Here is a 25,014-nt window from a genome sequence, read left to right on the forward strand (position 1 = left end):
AGATAGAAGGGGTAGAAGAAATGGAGAGGTGGGGTGTGGGGGGTGGGAACTGAAGCCCTGTCTGTGGAATTTTCTCAGTGGCTGCAGGATGCTACAATGCAACTCAAGTTTGCCCTGGCATAGTGGCATGCACCTGTACTCCCAGCAACTTGGGAGGCTGAGGTAGGAGGATCATTTGAGCCCAGGAGTCCAAGGCCAGCCTAGGAAACACAGGGAAACCCCATCTAAAAAAAAAAAAAATTGTTCAAGGTCACATAGTGAGTGGCAGAATGGGAAAAGGAGTCAGATCTGACTCTCCTTCACAAAATGTTCCTCTGTTGAATCCACCTCGAAGGAATGCCTTTGAAGCATCCCACATCCCTTCTGCAAGTGTCTAAACTTCCAGTAATTAAGATCCATCATTTAAAGTATTGTCCCCATGTAGCATGTTTTGAAAGTAAAATTAATTTTATGGAAAAAAATTATGGGGATGAATGGGTATGAGATACAGAGCAATTATGACAAGGCTTTCCTGTGAAATGGCGATTTTTCTGTTTGGCAGTTTCTAGCGGGCGCTAAGTGAACGGAAATACCGATATGGGGAGGCAGAAAGGGATGCTTTTCTAGGGTTTTAGTTCTTGGGTGGCTCAGTGAGGCAAAGGAAGAGCTTGCAGGGGTATGGGCATGTGCAGTCCCTCTTGCTGACTTGTTTGCAATATCTTCTTTCCCTCCTCTGCTCAATAGATCCTCATACCCATATGGCAAGTCCAAACTCCTCAGCCTGGCATGCATTCTGGGATCCTGCATCTTTTTTTTTTTTTTTTTTCCTGGCTCACTGCAACCTTCGCCCTCCCCACCCCCCACCGCTGGCTGAAGGGATCCTCCCACCTCAGTCTCTGGGACCCACAGGTGTGCACCACCATGCCCGGCTTTTTTTTTTTTTTTTTTTTTTTTGGTATTTTTAGTACAGTCGGTGTCTCGCCATGTTGCCCAGGCTGGTCTTGAACTTCTGGGCTCAAGCTATCTGCCTGTCTTGGCCTCCTAAAGTGCTGGGATTACATGCATGAGCCACTGCGACTCACCCATCCTGTATCTTTCTCCAAGTTCCACTGGCCATGTCCCCCATCTGATCCCACCCAAAGTCCCAACTTTCCCAGGCTAGACTAGGTGTTCCCCAAAATCAAGACCTGTGTCTTAAGCATCCTTGTATCCCCCAGTACCAAAGGGACAAGTTCTGGCACACAGTGGTGAGTCAAAAAGTGTTTGATGAGGCCAGTCATGGTGGCTTACGCCTGTAATCCCAACACTTTGGGAAACCGAGGCGTGCGTATCACTTGAGGCCAGAAGTTGGAGACCAGCCTGGACAACAAGGCAAGGCCCCTTCTCTACAAAACATACAAAAATTAGCCAGGCGTGGTTGTGCATGTCTGTGGTCCCAGCTACTCACGAGGCTGAGATGGGAGGATCACTTGAGCCCAGGAGGCGGAGGTTGCAGTGAGCCGAGATCGCACCACTGCACTCAAGTCTGGGCTACAGAGTGAGACCCTGTCTCAGAAAAAATAAATAAATAAAAAAATATATATATATATTATAATAATAAATAAAGTGCTTGATGAACATACTGAGATGTCTAGTCTCTAGGCTTTTATAAATAACTGTTCCTGTGAAGGCTGAGTATTCATGAGTATTCAACCCCGCAAAATCAGGACACAGCTATCACCCATTCTGCCTCCACGAATTTCTCAGGCTACTCTCAATGCTTCCCTAGAGTTTTTCTTCCTTGTATTTGTGCCCGGGACTAGCTCAGCGTAGGACACATAGCGTTCTTGGCATCCTGAGAGGGCCAGTTAGTACTGAAGTCCCTTGGCTGCTCAAGGAATGCAGGGATGAGGCAAGTGGAACAGCCTCGGAACCTCCGAAAACGGGCACACTTCAGGTCCCAGTTTCTATGGCAACCATACCGGCAAATTGGCCTCCGCAATGGTTTCTCCTGGGAGGACCGCGATTTTGGTTCCAGCTGACGTCTCTATGGTTTCGACAGCCTAGAAGGAACAAAACGGCATTTCCGGGAAGATGGCGGCGCACAAGTCAGGTTTGGCACATGTTTCCGAGGAGAGGACCCCTCATTGACGGTAAGGGGCTCCCTTCCCCCAAACGGCGGTAGTCGGAGCCCGAGCTTAGTAGCAAACGTGAGAGGAGCGGAGTATTTTTACCCAAGTGGCACTGCGGTAGGAGGGCTGGAATTTAGACTTCAAGAGGAAGGAAGGCTAGGGAAAGGGCAGCCGGCTGTTGAGGACAGCTGTAAGACTAGTGCATCTGGGGCCACTTCTGAAAACGCAGATTGACTGTAGAGGGGACAGTGCCCAAAGTGTGATCACAGGTTTCAGAAAGACGGGCGCACAGCTTCTGTCCAGTTATCCATTGAAAATCCGGTAAAGCCATTCCTAACTATGCCATTCAGATCAACAAATAACGACTGAATGCGTTCTAGAATTCTGGCGCCGCATTACGTGCTCTGGAGTTGTGGAATAAAGCCGATCTCTTAATTTCCAGGGCATGTAGTTTTCAATTACTGCGACAAGGGTTAGGCTGTGGTCTTACGGGAGAAAGCACAAAGAGCAATAAGAGACTGAAGAGTGTAGTGATGAAGAACATCAGTCCTTGGCCGGGCACCTTGGCTCACGCCTGTAATCCCAGCACTTTGGGAGGTCGAGGCGAGTGGTCAGGAGTTCGAGACCAGCCTGGCCAGTATGGTGAAACCCTGTCTCTACTAAAAATACAAAAATTAGCCGGGCGTGGTAGCATGAGCCTTGTAGTCCCAGCTACTCGGAAGGCTGAGGCAGGAGAATCGCTTGACACTGGGAGGCGGAGGTTGCAGTGAGCCAAGATTGTGCCATTGCACTCCAGCCTGGGCAACAAGAGCGAAACTCTGTCTCAAAAAAAAAAAAAAAAAAAAGGCAGAGGACCACTTTGGAGTCAGGCGACTCGGGCTCATTCCAGCTCCAACATGTAATTCCAGCTCCATCATTTGCCATGTTACCTTAGGCAAGAAACCCAGGCCTTGTTTTCCTGTTTTGCAAAATAACAATAATATCTATCTCACAGGACTATCAAGATTAAATGAGTTAAGCCCAGATAGTGGCTCATGCCTGTAATCCCAGCATTTTGGAAAGCAGAGGTGGGCAGATCGCATGAGCCCAAGAATTAGAGACCAGCCTGGGAAACATGGCAAAACCCTGTCTGTACAAAAAAAAAATACAAAAATTAGCCAGGCGTGGTGGCATGTGCCTGTGGTCCCAGCTACTCGGGAGGCTGAGGTGGGAGGATTGCTTGAGCCTGGGAGTTTGAGGCTGCAGCGAGCCATGATCATGCCACTGCACTCCACTCTCCAGCCTGGGTGACAGAGCAACCCTGTCTCAAAAAAAAAAAAAAAAGATTGACTGAGTTAATATGACAGTATGTCAATATGTGTAATCCACCTGTTATGCATTAAGTGCTCAATAAGAGTGCCTTTCCTAAGCTGGACACTTTCAAAAGGGGAACTCCAGCCAGACTGAAATACTGCAGTGGTGTGTGAGAAGTGTGTAGCCCCCACACCAAGAGGACAGTGTAAATGCTGAAGCATAAGTACAGGATCTGGTCTTTACCAAGTACCATTATCTTATGACTCAGGTTAATAAGCACCTCATTAGCTTTGTTTTTACAAGGTAATATATTTTGAGAGATACTATGTAGTGGTAAAGAGTATAGATTCTGCAGACAAGCTGCCTGGGCTTGAATTCTACATGTTAACCTGTGTGACCTTGAAGTTCCTTAACCTCTTTAGGCCTTACTTTACTCATTTGTAAAATAGGCTAATATTTCCCTGAATGGGCTGGGAAGATTAAATGAAATAATCTTTGTAAAGTCTCAGCACATCCTGGGATGTGGTGAGCACACCATAAATTTAGGTATCAGAATTGACACCATTCATCCTTGACTTCTCTATATGCTGGTCTTTCTGTAGCCAGATAGGGAGCTCCCCAAAGACCAGGCCACCTCCTTCCTCTCTGTCTCCCCAGGGCTCAGGAAAGATAATTCTTTTTTCTTTCTTTTTAATTTTTAATTTTTTTCTAGAGACGGTTTCACTATGTTGCCCACACTGGTCTGGAACTCATGGGCTCAAGTGATCCTCCTACCTTGGCCTTCCAAAGTACTGGGATTACAAATGTGAACCACTGCACCTGGCTGCTTTATTCTTTTTATAAGAGGGGGTTCTTGCTATACTGCCCAGGCTGGACTCAAGCAATCCTGCCTCAGCCTCCCATGTAGCTGGGACTACAGGTGTGTGCCACTGCACCCAACTAGCAGAGAATTCTTAACAAGCAGTCAGGATGGAACTGATGGCTGTTTGGGCACTTTCTCCTTTCTTCTTAAAAGGAAGATATCACCTCTTCTTCTCTGGTGAGAGTCTGAGGATAGAGACCTTTTTCTCACCATGAATGTCACCCCAGAGGTCAAGAGTCGTGGGATGAAGTTTGCTGAGGAGCAGTTGTTAAAGCATGGATGGACTCAAGGTGATCCCCATGGGGTCTCTTACATCCCCCAACTCCCTGCCTACCTTCTGCCCAGGGGAAAGGCATCATCCTGGATTACCGCCCTCCTTTATTTAAAGGAGGAAAAGCTAGTTTAAAGGGAAATTTGCAGAAGAAAATTTCTGACTTTCCCAGAAAAGGAAAGAAAGGAAGAAATTTGACAGTGGATAATGAAGAAGTTGTGGTTGGGAGGACTAGGGGAGAGAAGAGACATGGCCTCTCTTCCAAAAGAATTATGAAGGAAGAGATAGTTCAGGCTCACACAAAGGCAGGGGACTATATGGAGTGGTATTAGAAAGAAAGGAGCTGGGAGGTCTTCTGAGAGGTACAGAGTATACCCCAATGTCAAGTGTGTGAAATGGCAAGAGGCCTGTGGGGGGCGTGCCTTGTGAGGTCTCACAGCAGGCAGGAGAATAAGCCAAGTTGCTCACTGTCCTCTGCAGGCAAAGGCCTCGGCCGGAAGGAGAATGGCATCACTCAGGCTCTCAGGGTGACACTGAAGCAAGACACTCATGGGGTAAGACTGGGTGGACTGAGGAAGGTTAGCATGCATGGGAGAAGGGACCCTTGAGGGCAGGTGAGGCAGACACTCAGAGCTCATACTTATTCCCCTGGCAGGTGGGACACGACCCTGCCAAGGAGTTCACAAACCACTGGTGGAATGAGCTCTTCAACAAGACTGCGGCCAACTTGGTAGTGGAAACTGGGCAGGTACAAGCTCTTGATAGATGGGCACATGAAACAGAGGGCCTGGGACCTGTGGGGTAGGCAGTCATGGTATGTCACCCATTCACTGGTACTGATAATTCTCTACAGGATGGAGTACAGATAAGGAGCCTTTCTAAGGAGACCACCCGTTATAATCATCCCAAGCCCAACTTGCTGTATCAGAAGTTTGTGAAGGTATTAGAGACTGGGTAACAGCGTCCATCCTTTTTCTCTTCCCTGGTCTCCCTGGGGCCTGAACAGTTGCCTTGTATGCCTTATCAATTCTCAGGACTTTCCTAACATAGTGGGATCCTGTGACCAGCCTTGCTGTTGCTTACTTAGACTGCCCAGACCCTCAGCAGGAATTGAGATCTTCAGGTTCCATGGATCCTGCCAGCTGTTAAGGGAGCAGCAATAGGGAGTGAGAGGTAGGGTACAGTCTCTTTAAGTCAGGAGCTGCCAAATTTTGGGGGGGCCAGGGGACATCTAATTCAAAGGACTTAGAAGCCAGAGGAGGCTGGGCACAGTGGCTCACGCCTGTAATCCTAGCACTTTGGGAGGCCGAGGAGGGTGGATCACAAGGTCAGGAGATTGAGACCATCCTGGCTAGCATGGTGAAACCCCTTCTCTACTAAAAAATACAGAAAAATTGGCTGGGTGTGGTGGCAGGCACCTGTAGTCCCAGGCACCTGTAGTCCCAGCTACGCAGGAGGCTGAGGCAGGAAAATGGTGTGAACCTGGGAGGCAGAGGTTGCAGTGAGCCGAGATTGCGCCACCGCACTCCAGCCTGGGTGACAGAGCGAGACTCCGTCTCAAAAAAAAAGAGAAGCCAGAGGAGACCTGAGAGATTATCTGGACCATCCCTGCTTTGCAGATGTGGCTAAAAGGGTGAAAAGTGGTTTGCTGAAGAGCCCACGGCTGGCTAGTAATGGCAATGGCAAACAGGACTGGAACCCAGGTCTTCAGGCCTCCACTTTCTACTGTGCCAACAGAAGGAAGCTAACATGTAATGGTCATTATGTGCTAAGGGCTATACATGTTACCTAGCAAATCTTTCCCATTTCTCTACATCTCTGTTACCATCTACTACCCTACTTCAGGCCATCATCATCTCTTGCCTAATTTCTTTCTCCAGCAGCCTCCTAAGGACACCTCTAGTCTCACTCCCCACCCCAACCTTTGTGGAGGATGGACTCCTCCACAAAGCATCCAGAGTGTTCTAAAACATAAATGTCATCATGTCACTGGGTCTTCTTTGACCTAGGATGACACAATCCAGATTTATCGGACTGGCTTATCTGGCCCTGCATGCCTGTTCCTGCCATCTCCAGCCTCATCTCTTTTTCACTTTTCTCCAGGACCACTACACTTTAGCCTAACCATTAGCCTAACAGATTCCAATCTGTTTCTTTTCTTTGAAGGCACTACATTCTTCCATCTTCAGGTTATTGCACATGTTGCTCCCTCTGCTTGGGACATTCTTCTCCCTTTCCCCCTTTACCTGCTGAGTTTTTCTTATCCTCCAGAGCTCAGCTTATACATCAGTTACTTTTAGAAGTGATTCTCTGAAGTCTGAGTTCAGTACCCTTCCTCTATCACAGGCAACACTTCCATCATAATTGCCTATGTAGATTCCATCTGGGCTGGGCCCATTTCATTCTTATTCCACTCGGAATCCCCAACTCTGTGGCCCATGGTAGACTCTCAGTCTGATTAAATGAAGGTACTATGAACAGGTACTATGGTTGGAGTGGAGTGGGGCATCTTTACTGCCAGTCACTGGCACTTGTCCACTGTGAAGACCTGATGAACCAGAGCATTTCCTCTTCTTCTGCTCACCAGCCAGTTGTAGGCCAGAGAGGGCAAAGCTGCTGCACATCCCAGCAGCAGCAGCCCAACTCCTATCCAAGTTCAAGTAAGAAGGATGGCATGCCTCCCTGTGGCTCCTCAAGGAGCAATGGTGGGGGCTGGCAAACTCCTGCCGGGAGCTATGAATTCTTAGGGGGCTTCCACAAGGGAGTAGGGATGGTGGTGGTGTTGAGAAGGCCTTGTCCACCCCCGTGACCCCTCCTAGATGGCCACGTTGACTTCAAGTGGAGAGAAGCCACACAAAGACTTGGAGAACTGCAGTGATGATGACAACCAGGGGCCCAAGTCCCCAAAGATGTGAGACTTCATTTTAGCTCTTGGGGAATGTGGGAAGAGATGTCCTTAGATGGTAAGAGAAAGGGCTAAGTCTAATGCTTGACTGGGGGCTTCTTGGTGGTGGGTGGAACTGTGTTGCACGAATCTTTGTATCGCTAGTACCTCAAAAAGTGCCAGGTTCCTGAACAAGAACTCAGTGTTGAAGGAATGTTTTAGAAGGAGGAGAGGTCGAGCCTTTCTACCGGGTCTGTTTGTAACTGCCGATCTCCCCTAACAGTCTGACTGATGAGATGCTGCTCCAAGCCTGTGAAGGGCGAACAGCACATAAGTAAGTAGTGGTCAGCTCCTTGAGCTCCCTTCTTTTCTCCCCACCTTTGAGCATGGCCTGTGCCACCTCTTGGTTCTTTTTACCCCAGGGAAATGATTCCTATTACCTACCCATCTATTGCCTGAAGATAGGCAGCTCCCGACTCCTTCTACCCTCCATCAACTTTCCCTGCAGGCTTAAGGACTAGGCCCATTTCCCCTGATACCCTTGCTCTGACTTGGACCCTGTCTGTTTCAGGGCTGCCCGTCTTGGGATCACGATGAAGGCCAAGCTTGCTCGCCTAGAGGCCCAGGAGCAGGCCTTCCTGGCTCGTCTCAAAGGCCAGGACCCTGGGGCCCCTCAACCACAGTCAGAGAGCAAGCTCCCCCAAAAAAAGAAAAAGAAAAGGAAGCAGAAAGAGGAGGAAGAAGCTACAGCATCTGAAAGGAATGATGCAGATGAAAAGCACCCAGAACACACTGAGCAGAACATCAGAAAAAGCAAGAAGAAGAAAAGGCGACATCAAGAAGGAAAGGTCTCAGATGAAAGAGAGGGTACAACTAAAGGGAATGAGGAGGAGGATGCCGCAGGAACAAGTGGGCTTGGGGAATTGAATAGCAGAGAGCAAGCCAATCAGTCCCTCAGGAAAGTGAAGAAAAAGAAGAGGTGGCACCATGAAGAGAAGATGGGGGTCTTGGAGGAAGGAGGAAAAGGCAAGGAGGCTGCAGGCAGTGTCAGGACAGAGGAGGTAGAGAGCAGAGTGTACGCTGACCCATGCAGCCGAAGAAAAAAGAGGCAACAGGAGGAGGACTTGAACCTAGAAGATGGAGATAAGGAAACTGTTTTAGGTGGTGGAACCAGGGAAGCAGAGAGCAGAGCATGCAGTGATCGGAGAAGCAAGAAGAAAAGACAGCAGCATGAAGAGGAGGAGGACATCTTGGATGTAAAGGATGAGGAGGATGGCGGGGCTAGGGAAGCAGAGAGCGGAGCACACACTGGCTCAAGCAGCAGAGGTAAGAGGAAGAGGCAGCAGCGTGCCAAGAAGGAAAGAGCTGAAATCAGCATCAGCCAGAAAGCCAAAAAGAAGAAACAGAAGAAGAGAGACTAAAGGTCTGGTCAAGGTGGGGCTCCATTGATTGATTTTCAGGAGTTGAAACCTCAAAGACCAGGGCTGATGCAGGTCTGCAGGTCTTCTGCACCCCCGCTCAATGAGGAGTCCCTCCCAGAAAGGAAACTGATCTCTGGGATGTCAGCTGCTGAGAGGAGCAAGCGGTAGTACCATCCCTTAGTTGAGGGAGTCAGCATAGTCCCCTCTGTAGCTTCTAACCCAGGATCATAAACTCAGGTGCCTAGAGAAGCCAGGCAGCTAAAGGATAAGGAATGCTGGGGGCTGTGGGAACAGGAATGCAGATACCCTTTGAAGGAGCATTCCTGCTAAAATTAAAAGAAGCTGAAAATGTAGACCTATGTGAAGTGCTCTGATTTTTAAATATTGTGAAGATTAAGAAAAACACCAATTTAGGTCTATGGGATAGATTTAGCCCACAGTTGCCAGTTCCTAGCACTACCAAATGAATAATAAACATCAGCTTGGGCTCCTAGCCTAGAGATAACTGGCTAGGACTGACTGGCTCTCTGTTCCCAGCCTGGGAAGGTCCTGAATACAAATTAGAAGATACTTCTTGGAGCCCTTTGAGGAAATTCCTTCTGTTAACCTCCTTGTAGTCTTGCTACACTGATAAGTGAACATAGCTCCTTGTCTGTGTCCCAAATGAGTAAGAATTGTGTAAAGGACAGCACAACTCACTTGGCATCTAACAGTCCATTTTCATTGTTTCCAAATACCATAGCAACCTCTTGCCCATTGTGTTACCCCTAGAGAGATGGCACCCAATCCCCAGGGTTGCTCCCTGATTTCCACCATTCACTGACCTTTATTGCCAGAGGAGCTCCCAGGACTCCACAGTTCCGGAAGAGAGGGGCTCTAAGTCTTTATTGGGAAGAATACCCACCCACCTTCCCTCACTGCAGACGATAGACACACGCGGTGTCAGGGTAGGGTGGCAGATTCAGCTGGTACTTCTTTTCCAGAGCAGGTGGCACAAAACGACCCCCCAAGTAATGGTAGCGACCAGTAAACTGGGTTGCAGATTTTTTGGGGGCTGTGAGGGAGATGAGCAAGTCTGGCTGGATCCCTCCAGAGTTTCCCTTCTCCACGTCCCATCCTGAAAAGAGGGTGGTATTCAGGAAGAGGCCAGATGCCTCATCCCCTTCTACACCTTATTTTACCCTAGTCCCAGAGAAGTGGGAAGTCTCCTCAGTTCCCACCTGAGGAACTCTCGTCCAACAAGCTCCACATACCCTTGGGCCGTGGTCTCTTCATGGGGCCAACATGTAAAGGGGACTTCTGAACGCTGTTCCCCAGCCCTGATGGGGGTCCAGAAAGCTGTGTTCTGCCCCTCTAGACTAAAATTATTTTAGACCTGGTGTGGGCAAGAGTCAGGAGGGTAGGGCCCCAATCTCCGCCCACCCCTGCCCCACCTTCCGGGTCCCAGCACCTGAGGGAATGTCGATGCTAGCAATGGGCACAGTGAGTCCCTTCAGGACACTCAGGATGCTGTGGAACGGTTCCCGAACATCGCCCTTGAAGCTGAAGCCAAAGATGGCATCCACCACCAGCTCATATAGTTCATCAATCATCGTGGGCTGTGGTGGAGCAGGAAAAGGATGTCAGAGCCAGCAGCTGCACAAACAGCCTTAACTGGAGAGGGCTGTCCTCTGCACCTGCAGACCATTCACAGAGACACAAGTATTGTATCTCATTCAGAGGGCAGCCTGAGGCCTAGAGAAAGTGTGAGTTGGTCACTGATTCAGGCCAAACTGAGACCAGACAGTTTTTGTTCTCGGTGCCCGCCTGCCCGCCACTGGGGAGGCTACAGGGTGAGATAGCCTGAGACCGAGTCAGGAGAGCCAGATTATGGTTTCAGCTCTGCCATGATACAATTCAGTGACTTTAAGCAAACCACTTCTCTCCACCTCAGTATCTTCATCTGTAAAATGGGTTAAGGAAAAAAATTACCCAATTTCCCATCCTTAATCCATGCATCTGCAGGAAGGGTTTCAGATAGGGCAGCCACTCTGGCCTCTGAGGGGCAATCATGTGTTTACTGCATGCTAGGGCAAGAGGATCTGACTACAGAGTGGAAGGAGGGACCAGGGAGATGAAAGGGCAGGGAAGCTTTAGAGAAGGTGGTGTGTGGGACTCATGGAGCACACTTTATGAAGGGGGAGAAGGCTCTTGCACACTTATTTGAATACCATCCTTTAGGCATCTTCTGTACCAGGCACTAAAATGAGCTCAGCCTGGAAACACGATGGAAGAGCAGAGCACAGGCAGTGGTTACTGGGAGATGAAGTATTCAACTGGAGCCACCTACCTCTGAGGGCATTTCCCCGAGGAAAGGGATGTCCATTTTCTGACACTGGGTCACCAATGCAGTGAAGAGGGGCTTGTTAGGCCTTTTGGGGTAATAGATGGTTGGCTCATAGCCCTAGGAAGAAAGTGGTAATTCAACCCCAGATGCCAGAGCCCTCACACCCTCCTCCCCCACAGCCCCTCCCCACATACTCACAAAGAGTTTGAGGTGTCGAGCACAGACCAGACCATCTCCTCCATTATTCCCTGGGCCACAGATGACCAGGACAGTAGGGGGGCTCCTGGACATGGACGTGGGGGGATATGCCTGAAGGCAGAGTCAAGGGTGGTTCAGCGGGGTTTCAGGCGGTAATAGACCAGATTGGCCCAGCTGTTTCTCCCACCCCTTTGTGCCTAGGCCAGGGGGCTGGGACAGTGACTCCTCCCTGGCTGCTCCCAAAGGTCGAGAGTTGTGCCACTGACCTTGGCGATGGCTGTGGCACAGCTCAGCCCGGCCAGCTCCATAAGTTGGTCCACGCTGAACTGGTATTCGTTAAATAGCTCCTGGTCCACGGCCTGGGCCTCCTCCTGGCTGAGGAAAACCCGCGGCCTGAGTCCCGCCCCTCGTGTTCTCCGTCGCGCACGTGGCCTGGCCGTCCCAGGCCCCGCCCCGCGGCAGAGCAGGCCACCCGAGACCCGCGCCTACCTCAGATACTTCACCGCCGTGCTCGCCATGACCTCTGAGTCCCAGCGGCCACCCGAGTTCAGCCGCTGCGGTCCCCACCAGGTGGGTCCCGAGCGGCAGGCGACGGTCTCGCTTTTGATCCGCGGCAGGCGCGAGCCCGCAACCAGCAGCCCGAGGCCCAGCAGCGTCCGCACTCCTGACATCCAGCTCGCAGAGCACTCGCCCCCTGCCAGGCCCGGCTCGACCCGACCCCGGCGCATGCGCGACCCTCGCCCCGCCCCCGGAGAGGCCGGGCCAGCACGCGCGGGTTCCGGAAGCGGCTCGGGGCTGGAGTTTTGTGGTTCTAGCGGCCCTTGGGCCGGGGAGCCGTTCCCACCTGGGCCAGCTTCCCTTACACTTGGGATCCCAGCTCTCCTCAGGAGCGTTTACAAATCGCCACACATTTCCAGATACGCCGAAATACCTTGCTCCCAACCGCCCTTTGATAATAAGTGCTGGCTTTGTAACTCTTTCAGAAAGGTATATGGTATAGCAGTTAGCCTTTATTCCTGCCCCACTGCTTAGAGGCTGAGTGAATGGGGGAACTGCTGGTGTCAGTTTTTCGCCTATACAACAGGGAAACGAGTACATACTTCATAGGTGCTAATGCCTGCAAACCGGCGCAGAGGGAGTGCTATAGAAATTAAGCTACTGTTGTTATTTACACCACCGAGCCTATGTAACTTAGGCCCCCTCTCCACTAAATTAGTTTCCCCTACCTCTATTTTACCAGGATATCGCGCTGTACTTCCCTAGTCATACTTACCCCCTTTACTGAGATAATAGCTACGGAAATAAAAAATTATCCTTAAATAGGTTCTGTAAGCTATGGTTTAAAATGTAATTAAAACCATAGGCTCTGTCAGGCCTCTGAGCCCAAGCCAAGCCATGGCATCCCTGTGACTTGCACATATATGCCCAGATGGCCTGAAGTAACTGAAGAATCACAAAAGAAGTGAAAATGCCCTGCCCCGCCTTAACTGATGACATTCCACCACAAAAGAAGTGAAAATGGCTGGTACCTGCCTTAAATGATGACATTACCTTGTGAAAGTCCTTTTCCTGGCTCATCCTGGCTCAAAAAGCTCCCCCACTGAGCACCTTGTGACCCCTACTCCTGCCCGCCAGAGAACAGATCCCCTTTGACTGTAATTTTCCTTTATCTACCCAAATCCTATAGAACAGCCCCACCCTTATCTCCCTTGCTGACTCTCTTTTCGGACTCAGCCCGCCTGCACCCAGGTGATTAAAAAGCTTTATTGCTCACACAAAGCCTGTTTGGTGGTCTCCTCACACGGACGCGCATGACAGCTCCAGGTCACCATGATGTTTCACTAGAAGTCTTGAGAGGAGTAGAGTTTACCTGAGTGGTTTTGAGAACGCAAACACACTCTGTCGCATGGTTAGGGGAAAAGGTTGGAGAGTAACAAACCAGTTACCATCAAGGCACTAAGATAAAGATAATTATCCAGACTGCTATGGACTCAATGTTTGTGTTCCTTCCCCCCTCACAAATTCATATGTTGAAGCCCTAACCCCCAGTGTGATGGTATTCTGAGACAGGGCCGTTGGGATTAGCATTAGTTGGGGTATAAGGGGTAGGCCCTAGTCTGGTAGAATTAGTGCCCTTATCAGACTTTCTTCCTCTCCCCGCCCCTCCTCTCTGTCACCATACTGGAACCCTAATCTGACTTCCAGTCCCCAGAACTCTGAGAAAATTAATTTGTTGCTTGAGCATCCAATCTATGATATTTTATTGTGACAGCCCAAGTTAAGACACAGGTAAAGGGAAGGTCTTTTTTGTTTTTTAGACAGGGTATCGCTCTGTCGCTCAGGCTGCAGTGCAGCTGCCTGATCATGGCTCACTGCAGCCTGGACCTCTGAGATCAAGTGATCCTCCAGCCTCAGCCTCTCCAGTAACTGGGACTACAGGCATGCGCCACCACACCTGACTAATTTTCATATTTTTTGTAGAAATGAGGTCTTGGCAGGGCACAGTGGCTCATGCCTGTAATCCCAGCACTTTGGGAGGCCGAGGGTGGGTGGATCATTTGAGGTCAGGAGTTCAAGACCAGCCTAGACAACATGGTGAAACACTGCCTCTACTAAAAATACAAAAATTAGGGCCAGAGGCACTGGCTCACACCTGTAATCCCAACACTTTGGGAGGCCGAGGCGGGTGGATCACCTGAGGTCAGGAGTTCGAGACCAGCCTGGCCAATATGGTGAAACCCCATCTCTACTAAAAATACAAAAAAATTAGTGGGGCGTGGTGGCAAGCATCTGTAATCCCAGCTACTCAGGAGGCTGAGGCAGGAGAATTGCTTGAATTCTGGGAAGAGGAGGTTGCAGTGTGCCGAGATCCTGCCACCGCACTCCAGTCTGGGCAACAGAGCCAGACTCCATCTCAAAAAAAGAAAGAAAAGAAAAAGAAAAACAGTAAGTATAAGAAGAGTGCTCTAACCTCCCCTTTTCTTCCTGAAAGCAGGAAAGAAAACTCCCATGTGAACAATGCCTTCCTCCAGGAGGAAGGAAACATTATCACCAGAGACAGGGAGTCAAAGCTGAGAGAATTCTCTATAAACAGACCTTATTAAAATATCTCTCATCTTCCTTTAGCCTCCCCATATATTTTATTATTATTATTTTTTTGGAGACAGAGTCTCACTCTGTCACCCAGGCTGCAGTGCAGTGGCACGATCTCGGCTCACCGCAACCTCTGACTCATGGGTTCAAGCGATTCTCCTGCCTCAGCCTCCCTAGTAGCTGGGACTACAGGCACACACCACCACACCTGGCCAATTTTTGTAGTTTTTGTAGAGATGGGGTCTCACCATGTTGCCCAGGTTGGTCTCAAACTCCTGGGCTCAAGCGATCCACCCACCTTGGTCTCCCAAAGTGCTGGGATTACAGGTGTGAGCCCCTGCGACTGGCCTCCCCATATATTTTAGCTTCTTTTCTACAATTAGCTCTTTGTTCAACCTAGTACAAAACATTTAGGTTTTCCTTCTTTGGGTCTTCACTGCTTTATGAGGGCTCCTGTGTCACATAAAATTTATATTAAGTAAATCTGTATGCTTTTCTCTTGTTAATCTGTTTTATGTCAATTTAATTCTCTGTCCCAGCCAGAGACCCTAAGAGGGTAGAGGTAAAGTTTTGCCTTCCCTACGTTCTGTTATCTGACATGCTCAGGAGTGGATTATTTTATTTCAACTTAAAAAAATACATTAATTTTCCATCTGTCAAGCGTGGTCAGGGTCTTTTCTTTGAGGATGGAGCCTGTGACTGGATTCCTCATCTTCTTTCTTACATAAACCTCACCAGTTATGTATCACCTGCAATTTCCAGTTTACGTCCTTAAAGTGAAACAGTTAATGGCATGTTTGAAGCAATCTTGAGTGTAGAATTTATTTATATTTTTATGATTATTCTCCCAATTTGTAATAATCTTGTTGCTCACATCTAATTCCATAGCAGCTTTTATCTTTTCTTTTGAGACAGAGTCTCACTCTCTTGCCCAGGCTGGAGTGCAATGGCATGATCTTAGCTCACTGCAACCTCCACCTTCCAGGTTCAAGTGAATTATCCTGCTTCAGGCTCCCGAGTAGCTGAGATTACAGGCGTGCACCACCACGCCCCAGCTAATTTTTTGCATTTTTAGTACCGACAGGGTTTCACCGTGTTGGCCAGGCTGGTCTCAAACTCCTGGCCTCAAGTGATCCATCCACCTTGGCCTCCCAAACTGTTGGGATTACAGGCATAAGCTACCATGCCCAGCCCACAGTAGCTTCTTAAAGTAACTCAGAGGTCGGCTGCAGTGGCTCACGCCTGTAACCCCAGCACTTTGGAAGACCGAGGCAGAAGGATCACCTGAGGCCAGGAGTTTGAGACCAACCTGGCCAACATGGCGAAACCCTATCTCTACTGAAAATACAAAAATTAGCCGGGCTTGGTGGCATGCACCTGTAATCCCAGCTACTCGGGAGGCTGAGGTAGGAGAATCGCTGGAACCCAGGAGGTGGAGGTTGCAATGAGCCGAGATTACACCATTGCACTCCAGCCTGGGAGACAGAGTGAGAGTCCATCTCAATAAATAAATAAATAAATAAACAAATAAATAAAGTGACACTCAGGCTGGGCGCAGTGACTCACACCTGTAATCCTAACACTTTGGGACGCCAAGGTGGGAAGATGGCTTGAGCCCAGGAGTTTGAGACCAGCCTAGGCAACATAGTGAGACCCTGTCTCTATACATATATGTATTTTTTAATTAGCCTGGCATGGTGGTGCACCTGTAGTCCTAGTGGGAGGCTGAGGTGGGAAGGTCGCTTGAGCCCAGGGGTTTGAGGCTGCAGTAAGATGTGATCGTGCCACTGCACTACAGCCTGAGCAAGACCTTGTCTCAATAAATAAATAAATAAACTCACTTTTTCCTCCATCACTGGAGGAAAAATATATTATTATAAAGAATAATAATAATACAGAAAAAGTAACTTACTTTAGTCGAGTCTTCTAAGGATCCAACTTAGTTTTGTTTTTTTTTGTTTTTTTTTTTTTTTTGAGACGGAGTCTCGCTCTGTCGCCCAGCCTGGAGTGCAGTGGCCGGATCTCAGCTCACTGCAAGCTCCGCCTTCCGGGTTTACACCATTCTCCTGCCTCAGCCTCCCGAGTAGCTGGGACCACAGGCGCCCACCACCTCGTCCAGCTAGTTTTTTGTATTTTTCAGTAGAGACAGGGTTTCACCGTGTTAGCCAGGATGGTCTCCATCTCCTGACCTCGTGATCCGCCCATCTCGGCCTCCCAAAGTGCTGGGATTACAGGCTTGAGCCTCCACGTCCGGCCCCAACTTAGTTTTTATAGAAACAGTGATTTGTTTTCCACTCTCAGTTCATCAATTTATTTTTTTTTAAAGATACATTTTCTTTTACATCGACATGGGGTCTCACTATGTTGCCCATGGTGGTCTCAAACTCCTGGGCTCAGGCAATCCTCCCACCTTGGCCTCGCAAAGTGCTAGGATTACAGGGATGAGCCATTTCACCTGGCCTGTTCATCAATGTATATAGTATTTAATTAAATTATGAATTACAGTAACACACACAATGGGCATAAACACACTTGGTATTAAATCACAACTGCCTCTGGGTAAGCAAGGGCTTAGCTGGGGGAGTGGAACTGCACAGCATTCTAGAAAGTGCTCACTGCCTGGATTTGATTCCCAACTTCTCTACATACTAGTTATGTGATCTGGGAATTCAGACTACTGAAGCTTTGTGCCTTATTTTCCTCATTTGTGAAAGGGGATGATAATAGCACCTCATATATTTGTTGTGAGGATTAGAGGAGAATACACTTGTGAAGCACCTAGAATAGGGTGGGGCATGAGCTAAGTACTTGGGACATGTTACATCACATCATTGTTCCTGTGGCTGCTGGCAGGAGCTGTCCAACAGGCTACAGCCTAGGCCTGCGCCCAGCATCCTCTATGTTTCACAGAGGAAGTAGGGTGCATCGGTTGGGTAAGATGCCTCTTCTGTAGTATTATATCCTCATTTCCCATAGGCAAAAATGGAGGTCTGGAGACAGTCAGTGACTCCAAAGCTACTTGACCACGAAGTCAGTTTTTAGAACTCCCAGGCCCCTAGCAATCATAAGATTTGGATCCAGAAAGACAAAGGGAATTTGCCATCCATTTTCCTTTTTTATTTTACCTACTGCTCCAAAACTCCCAAGGAAGAACAAACAGAACCTCTCAGGGCCGAGCCTGCAAAAAGCCCTTGCCCAGCATCCTCAGGAGTCCACGAGCTGCACTGTGTTCCGCGCCCCTGCAGGGCTGAGCAACTGGGAAGAGGCTTGGTCCCCAGGACCCCCTAGCATGTGCATGTTGGGCAGGTGCTTCAGCGATGAGGGCTGCGGCCGGCAGGGGGAGGTCACACGATAGTGCAGATGCCCGACTCCATGGGTCTCCTCTGGCAGCTCCTGCTGAGGCTTTCCCTGGGCCACTTGGATGACCTGAAAAAGGCAGGGAGGGGCTTGCCAGTAGGGGTGACTGGGGAGACAGCAGGAGGCAGCCTGCCCTGGCTTCAGCTTCCTTTGCCCTATTTGGCCCTTACCTCTGCTGGTGGGCTCCAGAGAAGGAGGGAGTTGGCTTAAGCTTCATATCCCCCCATCCTGCAGCACCCTGTCTTTCACTGAGGCCTATCATCAGGCCATTCAGGAAGCAGGGCATACCCCGGGCTTCCAGAGCTGGGTGAGAGTTGTTCACATTGCTAAAGGGCAAAGACAAAGGGGAGCTCGGGGCCCTATATCCCAAGCATGAGATCCCAGCTTCCCGTAACTTCAACAGCAGTCGTGTTCCATTAATATCATCCCAAGCCACATATTCTACTTTCTTTGCTATTCTCCAGGCCTCCTGCTCTCCCCCAAGGACCCACCTATTGACTTGAGGGCCATTGGGTACCAGGATGCTAGGGTACTCCGCTCTGGGAGGGCCTCGACCTACAAATGGAAAATGGGCCCTGGGTCCTGGACCTAGATGGAGAAGGACAGACACATTCATCACATGCCTCTCTGCACCGAGAACTATCATGGTGGAAAAAAGCTCTGGAGAAGAACCAGGAGTTGGGGCGGTGTCAGGGGAGGCACTGCTCACTATACACGGAGGCTTTGCCGAGGACTGGCCCTCTGCAGGGCAAGTGCTTGGTAAACATGGGGCAACTAGAAGCTAGATGGTGGGAATGATTCACTGTGCCTGGAAGGAAACACACTGAAAAGGAGACATCAGTAAATTCAGGTCAACTCAATAAGTAGCAAGGAACTCTGCTCCCCGAGTTGCAAGTCTTTGTGGGAGAGGCTATTGAGTAGTGAGCTGGGGATTACAAGCAGCGCCCAGTGCTGTGTTGGGCATAAAGTAGGCTTTCAACAAAACCCTGGGGTCCAAGATGCAAAGTTCTAGAAGTTAGGAAAGCCATGAGAGCAGGAAGAAAGAGGCAGTTCTAGAAAGAGTTCAGGGAAAATGGTCCAGGGCCTTGAGAGACAAGCAAAAATCAGGGGAGGGCTGTTGGGGAGTTGTGAACTGGGACAGTCAGGGTCAGGGGTGGTGCGAAGTTGTGCCAGGCCTCAGAGAAATGACAACAGGAAGGCGGGATGGCAGGATGGGTGTAAGAAGTGGAGGCAGGCAGGTGGGGGCGGGAGTGCCACATTTGCAGTGCGGAGAGGCACCACCAGGAATACTCTACATCAACTCACGCTCCAGTCTCCCCGGCCCAGCCCTCATGGGAACGTTTGCCGACCTCTCCTCTTTTTTCTCCTGGTGGCCCTCCTCAAACTCTTCATCTTCCCACCCGCTGGAAGATCTGTAGGGGCAAGGAACGAGGGCACAGCTTGGCAGAGTGACACCAGTCCCCTCCTCCCTGGGGGTATGCATGAGGTCCTACCCCACTGCGACAGCCCCCAACACCCTGCAGAGGCTGCATACATCCCTGCTGCACCATTCCCACCCTCACCTGTGCTGGGCACCTGCTGCACTGCTTCCTGCCTTTGCTGGGGTCCCCTCCACCTGGCTGGCCCCACCTGGAGCCTGGAGTCTTCCTGGAGCCGAGGTCTGGGAATGAAGGGGAGTAGAGGGACTAGGTCTGAGAAAAATGGCCATCCCAGCTATGTGTGTGCCAGGGTCTCGGAGAATACAATTCTGGGGTGAGGTTCTTTGTTCTATTAAGGTCCCTGCTAGTAACTCTCAAGCTTGAATTCAGATTTAGGGACTAGCAGACCTGGCCAGCGTCTAACGGCCACCCCATCCCTTCTGGGGCCTGATATGGTAAAGTCACAGAAAGTAGGTGGCAGACATTGGCTGGGACCCAGGTATTCTGACCCCTCAATCCAATCCTCTGCCTGTACCAGGCAATTTAATTTTTCTTGCAGATTTTAAATATGGTGTCTTTAAATGTGATCTTTAAAATGCGGGAGCATAAAATCTATTACATACATATAAATATTAAAGTATAATTTCAATTCCTGGAGTGGGAAGAGGTTTTCTGGGGTTGTCTGAAAATGTGAAGGAGGAGGCGGTTGGAGAGTCAACGAATCATACAAAGAGACCCGGAGATAGAAACAAGTTAAAGCAGAGACAGGGAAGGAGTAACACGGTGGAGACCCACAGAGAAATGAACTCTAGAGACTTAAAGACGGGAGAGAGGGACTTCCTTGGAGCACATCTCCATCCTGTGGCCATTTAGGGAACTGCAGTCAAGGACTTGAAACTTTCTACCTCCTTGCACACATGGTCTACCGATTCTTTTAAATTTATTTATTTATTTTTAATCACCTACATATCAGCCCTTGTGTTGGAGACATGCCGCAGTCCCACACCCACCTCCCACCCCTGGAAAGTGACATATCTCATGCGCAGGCTCAAGGCGGATGAACACAGATGAGCTGCCAAGCGCGCCGCATCCCAGGGAACATCGGCTCTGCTTACCACCAACCCCTTCTCTGGGTAACCTCTCTCCACCCCCATCTCCTTGTCTCAGGTGTCATCTCACCAGGGTGTGACCAGCCCCACCTGGGCCAAGTGCGTCCTCACGGTGTCTGCCAGCTTGGCCACCAGCCGTTCTCGCACAGAATCTGGCTCCTTCTGGGAAGAGGGTGATAATAGGGTAATGGGGAATGCTTGGACTTTGTGGTCCTCTGGGGGTTGGGGAAGAAGGAAGCAGGAAAGGGAGGAGGGAGCGGGACTTTGTTTCCCCCTCTCTTCTACCCCATCCCCATGCCTTTCCCAGGGTCCTGCCACCACCTGCCCAGAATTGCGGACGGTGATGGACTCTTCCTCACAATAGTATCCCAACACCTAGCACACAGTGTGTCCGATGCTGTGGGAGAAGGCAAGGAGTGAAGGCAGGAATGTCAGCCGGAAGAGGGATAGCAGGGGAGAGGTGGATTCCGGGATACAGGGTCTCACCTGACACTGGGCCAGTGCTTCCTTATAGTACTTCAAGGCCTGGTCATACTGCCCCAGCCTGGTTGCAGCAGCCCCCAGACCCTCACAGGCCTGCCACTGTCCCTTCATGTCCCCTGAGAAAGAGAGCCTGGAAGGTCCTTTCATGGCTCCCTACCCCACTGACCCGTGCCTTCAGAGGCACTCCCTACCCTCAGTTCCCTCCATCTGCCTCCCCACCAGCTCCTAGGACCCTCAGCCTCCCCGCTGGCCCAGTCACATGCCAACCCCCTCACGCTTACCAGAGTCGCGGGCAGCCTGCAGGGCATGCAGGTAGTTGTCTCTGGCAGCCTTGTGGTCCCCCAGCTGGCTCAACGCAAAGGCCAGGCTGCCAAAGCTCCGGCCCTGCTCCCACCGCTGCCCCACAGAGCCTGAGGACAGAGCCCACCCCATCCTCAGAGGGGACTCTGGCTGCTGGGACATTAGGACTCCGCCCTCCAGCAACCAAGACAGAGCTCCCAGGAGGCCTGGTGCCCAGCCCCAGCACACTCCAGATGCATCCGAGAAGGCCTGAACCCTCCACTCCCAGCCTGGACCCATCCTGAGCTCTGGTGTGGGTGCCTCCACCTGGCTAGTTTGAGTCAGGCAACAACCTTGTGATACAGGCAAGGCAGGTATTAATGGCCCTGTTTTTATAAATGCGAAAACTGAAGCTCGGAAAGTGAAAGTGATTCCTGAATGTCACACAGTCAGCAGAGGGGCTGAATTCCACTTCAGGCCTCCTCTCCCAGCCAGTACCCTTCCCCCTGCCCACTGCTGCCTTCCCAACCCTGAAGTCTCGGCCTCTGGGCCCACAACCCTCTGTCCTGTCTGACTGTCCCATCTCCTGCACTTCCAGCTCTCCCCCACTGGTTATGGATTTTCAGGCTCCATAAGTGGTCCCAAAGGGCCATCCACCCTTAAGCCTTGGGGCCCCTTTTGGAAACCCTTCTTAGTGTCTTAGTCCCAGTCCCATTCCCCGGCCCCGGGCACCCACCATGCAGGTCAGCAGCCTTCTGGTGAAACTCCTGAGCTTCTTGATAGTTGCCAAGGGCGTTGTGGGCCATCCCAAGGTTTCTTAGCACTGTGGCCTGCTCTCCTGGCACCCAGCACAGAGGAAGGGCCTGCAGGAAGGCCTCCACAGCCAGCGGAAACAGCCGGAGCTGGGAGTAGCCCAGGCCTAGATCATTATAGAGGTGCCCTAGAGGGCATAGCCAGGGTCACTGATAGCCGGACCAGATATAAATAAGGCTGGTACAGCCCCTATCCAATCCTCCAGGGTTCCCCAAACCCAGCCCTCTGAATAGCACCAGGCTTTGTGTCTCCCCAGATCCCACACCGTCCCTGCCCAAAGATCTCACCCAGCAGTCCCCTCTCAGTGCTCCTCTCGGCAAGCCTCCGGCTTTTCTCCAGCACCTGCACAACTTCCCCTACCCGATGCCGCCCACTCTTCAGCATACATCCTGCCGCAGCCCCCAGTGCCAGGGCTGCGGCCTGCAGCTGCCTCTCTTGGACATAGGCCCGGCTTGCTTCCCGCAGGCAGTCGGCTGCTAGCTCAGGCTGTCCCAGAGCCTGGTAGCAGGCTCCCATTTTTGCCCAGGCTTCTCCCTGGTCACCCTGTGGCTGGTAGTGGCCCAGGGCCCTGTGGTACCAGGCCAAAGCTTGAGGCAGCTCGCCAAGGGCATGGTAGGCCAAAGCCACATTGAAACACTGGTCTCCATGACGCCTGCCCTGTGCCTTCTCTTCAGGGTGGGCTCGCAGGAGCAGCTCAAGGCCTCTGGCTGGGTCCCCAGTCTCCACATAGGCAGCCCCCAGGTTGAAGGCGCAGGCCCGGAGCACCAAGGTGTCCCCGGTTTGTGGGGTCTTAGAGGCCAGAAGGAAGGCCCTCTGGAAGTTGTTCAAGGCTTCATGGTTCCGGCCAGCCTGAAGGGCCCCGTGGCCAGCCCTGGTGAGGGCTTGGATGCTGGCTTCTTGCCGCAGCCACTTTCTTTTCTTCTTTGTCTTATTGGAGCTTGAAGGCTCAGGCTCTGGCCTCTGGGGCACATCCTCAGGGTTGGGGGAAGACATAGAGCTGACAGAGGGGAACAGAGGGATCAGTATGTCAGCCTTGGCTTCCTCTAGAGCAGGACCTCCTTCGAGAAATTCAGCTCTACCCTGCCCTAGCATGACCCTCAGGGTTTCAAGGATTGCTCTCTGACCTCTCACTTTGTTTCTTCTGTCCCACTGGGTACCATGTCCACTCTCACTCTAACGTCCTAATTCTTAGTCCTCCTTCAAGACTCAAGTCAAGTAACAGCTTGCTTCAGAACACACCTTCTTCTCAACCAGCTGGGTACTCCTGTGGTCCCATAGCACCTGATGCCTATGTCTTTTATAGCATTTATCACACTGGGTCAGAGTTGATGACTTTCTTGTCTTCCCCCTGCTACTAGATTTGGAGCAACTTGCAGGGTCTGGCACATAGTAGATTCACAATAAATGTTTTTGGAAGGAGATGAAAAAGTTCTGGAGATGGATGCTGGTGTTGATTGCACAATAATGTGAGCATACTTAATGCCACTGAACTGCACATTTTAAAATGACTAAAATGGTAAATTGTATGTTATATATATGTTACCACCATACAAATGTTTTTAGAATGAACAAATAGGCCAGGTGCAGTGGCTCACACCTGTAATCCCAGCACTTTGGGAGGCTGAGGTGGGCAGATCACGAGGTCAAGAGATAGAGACCAGCCTGGCCAACATGGCAAAACCCTGTCTCTACTAAAAATACAAAAATTAGCCGGGCGTGGTGGTGCACACCTGTAATCCCAGCTACCTAGGAGGCTGAGGCAGGAGAATTGCTTGAACTTGGGAGGTGGAGGTTGCAGTGAGCTGAGATCATGCCATTGCACTCCAGTCTGGGTGACAGAGCGAGACTCCATCTCAAAAAAAAAAAAAAAAAAAAAACAACTGCAAATAAATAGATGAAGGAACCACATATGCAGGGCCTCTCCTCCATAACCTCCTTCACACTGTGCCTCTACTAATACCCACCCACTCATCATCTGGGTACTTCTGCTATCTAATCTCAAGATGTAGTTTAGGTCAGTTCAACAAGCACTCAGTAAGTCCCTGCTATGTGCTGGGAGTCACACTAGGCACTGGGGACCCTAGGGTGAGGAGGCTCCTGAATTGGCAAGGAGCCAACCTCCAGGAGAGCAGGATTCTCTGAAAAGGAGTGTGGTGTGGGATGGAACATCCATTTACTGCCCCTTCCCTAGCTCAAGGAGAAGCTCTCTCTCTCCATTTCTTCTGCTTTCTGTCTGCTGGCTGGTTCCAGGCCCCCAGCCTTCTGCTCTGGTCTCCAGAGCCTCCCGAATACAAGCATCTCATCAGCTTGTATATCCTGTTAGTATCTTTCCCCTCGAAGGGCAAAGGCTTTTCATGAACTCTTCTCCCAGGAGACGGAAAAAAGAGTGGAGAAGACCCAGGCCCTGGGCTCTTGACCCCTCCCATTTTATTCTTTTTCCCCCTTTTTTAGAAGGAGCAGGCAGAGGAAAAACAGTCTCTTTTAAAAGAAATTCCCCTCACTTCTAAGAACACCCAGAAATCCTGCCTTTTCAAGGCCTTCCACTCCAGGGCATTCCTGACTACCCCCATGCAGTGTGGGGACACCCACTGCAGGACACCTTACCTCCTTGGGTCTTCTCCGCAGCTGTCTCTCTGGAATGGCCCCTCCGGCTTGGGTTACCTCCCTAGCTGTTAGCTCAAAGCCCTGGAGGTTACTAGACAACCAGGTACCACCCTCCACTCCTAGGGAATTATTTGAGTGGCAGTTCTGGGGCCGTATCTTAGTGCTAAACCTCGATAGTGCTGCAGACACACCCCCTCAAGTCCCTCACTTCAAGAAATGAATCAAGGCATCAGAGGGGCGCTTACTAGTTATACCCCCAGATATCATCTACTTCGTCCCCTCATTTCACAGAGGAGGGGACCAAGCCTCAAACAGCAGATGTGATTTAACTAAGGTCAAAGAGCAGTCATGTAGCTGGGGTTAGACTAGGTTTTTTTTGAGACGGAGTCTCTATCACCCAGACTGGAGTTCAGTGGCACCATCTCGGCTCACTGCAACCTCCGCCTCCCGGGCTCAAGTGATTCTCCTGCCTCAGCCTCCCGTATAGCTGGGATTACAGTTGCACGCCACCAA

At 50.6% G+C, this 25,014-nt stretch overlaps 3 protein-coding genes across 10 annotated transcripts; 1 reads left to right on the forward strand and 2 right to left on the reverse strand.

The window, feature by feature from the left end:
- The first annotated feature begins 4,434 nt into the window (after positions 1-4,434).
- Positions 4,435-9,842, forward strand: GPATCH4 (G-patch domain containing 4). 2 transcript variants are annotated; one of them, XM_007976740.3, is made up of 7 exons: positions 4,435-4,535; positions 4,997-5,070; positions 5,172-5,264; positions 5,370-5,456; positions 7,336-7,427; positions 7,684-7,734; positions 7,972-9,842. In XM_007976740.3, the coding sequence occupies exons 1-7, from the start codon at positions 4,457-4,459 to the stop codon at positions 8,819-8,821; spliced, it is 1,326 nt and encodes a 441-aa protein (XP_007974931.3). In that variant the 5' UTR covers positions 4,435-4,456; the 3' UTR covers positions 8,822-9,842. The 2 variants fall into 2 exon arrangements, with proteins under 2 accessions (XP_007974931.3, XP_072864374.1); XM_073008273.1 differs by lacking the exon at positions 5,370-5,456.
- On the reverse strand, positions 9,521-12,074 carry NAXE (NAD(P)HX epimerase). The gene is made up of 6 exons (XM_007976739.3): positions 11,835-12,074; positions 11,612-11,720; positions 11,346-11,456; positions 11,151-11,264; positions 10,272-10,419; positions 9,521-9,938 (listed from the first exon to the last, which is right to left on the reverse strand). The coding sequence occupies exons 1-6, from the start codon at positions 12,071-12,073 to the stop codon at positions 9,736-9,738; spliced, it is 924 nt and encodes a 307-aa protein (XP_007974930.3). The 5' UTR covers position 12,074; the 3' UTR covers positions 9,521-9,735.
- A 5,459-nt stretch (positions 12,075-17,533) lies between these two features.
- On the reverse strand, positions 17,534-24,614 carry TTC24 (tetratricopeptide repeat domain 24). Of its 7 annotated transcripts, XM_007976788.3 has the most exons (11): positions 24,502-24,614; positions 22,185-22,894; positions 21,821-22,024; positions 21,087-21,215; positions 20,809-20,921; positions 20,413-20,484; positions 19,358-19,455; positions 19,101-19,207; positions 18,287-18,383; positions 17,966-18,121; positions 17,671-17,864 (listed from the first exon to the last, which is right to left on the reverse strand). In XM_007976788.3, the coding sequence occupies exons 2-11, from the start codon at positions 22,888-22,890 to the stop codon at positions 17,783-17,785; spliced, it is 1,764 nt and encodes a 587-aa protein (XP_007974979.2). In that variant the 5' UTR covers positions 22,891-22,894; positions 24,502-24,614; the 3' UTR covers positions 17,671-17,782. The 7 variants fall into 7 exon arrangements, with proteins under 7 accessions (XP_007974980.2, XP_007974979.2, XP_072864376.1 ...); XM_073008275.1 differs by having other exon boundaries at positions 17,966-18,383; positions 20,413-20,481; XM_073008274.1 differs by having other exon boundaries at positions 17,966-18,383.
- Between the last annotated feature and the right edge of the window lie 400 nt (positions 24,615-25,014).

Source organism: Chlorocebus sabaeus, chromosome 20, assembly GCF_047675955.1.
Source record: "Chlorocebus sabaeus isolate Y175 chromosome 20, mChlSab1.0.hap1, whole genome shotgun sequence".
NCBI lineage: Eukaryota > Metazoa > Chordata > Mammalia > Primates > Cercopithecidae > Chlorocebus > Chlorocebus sabaeus.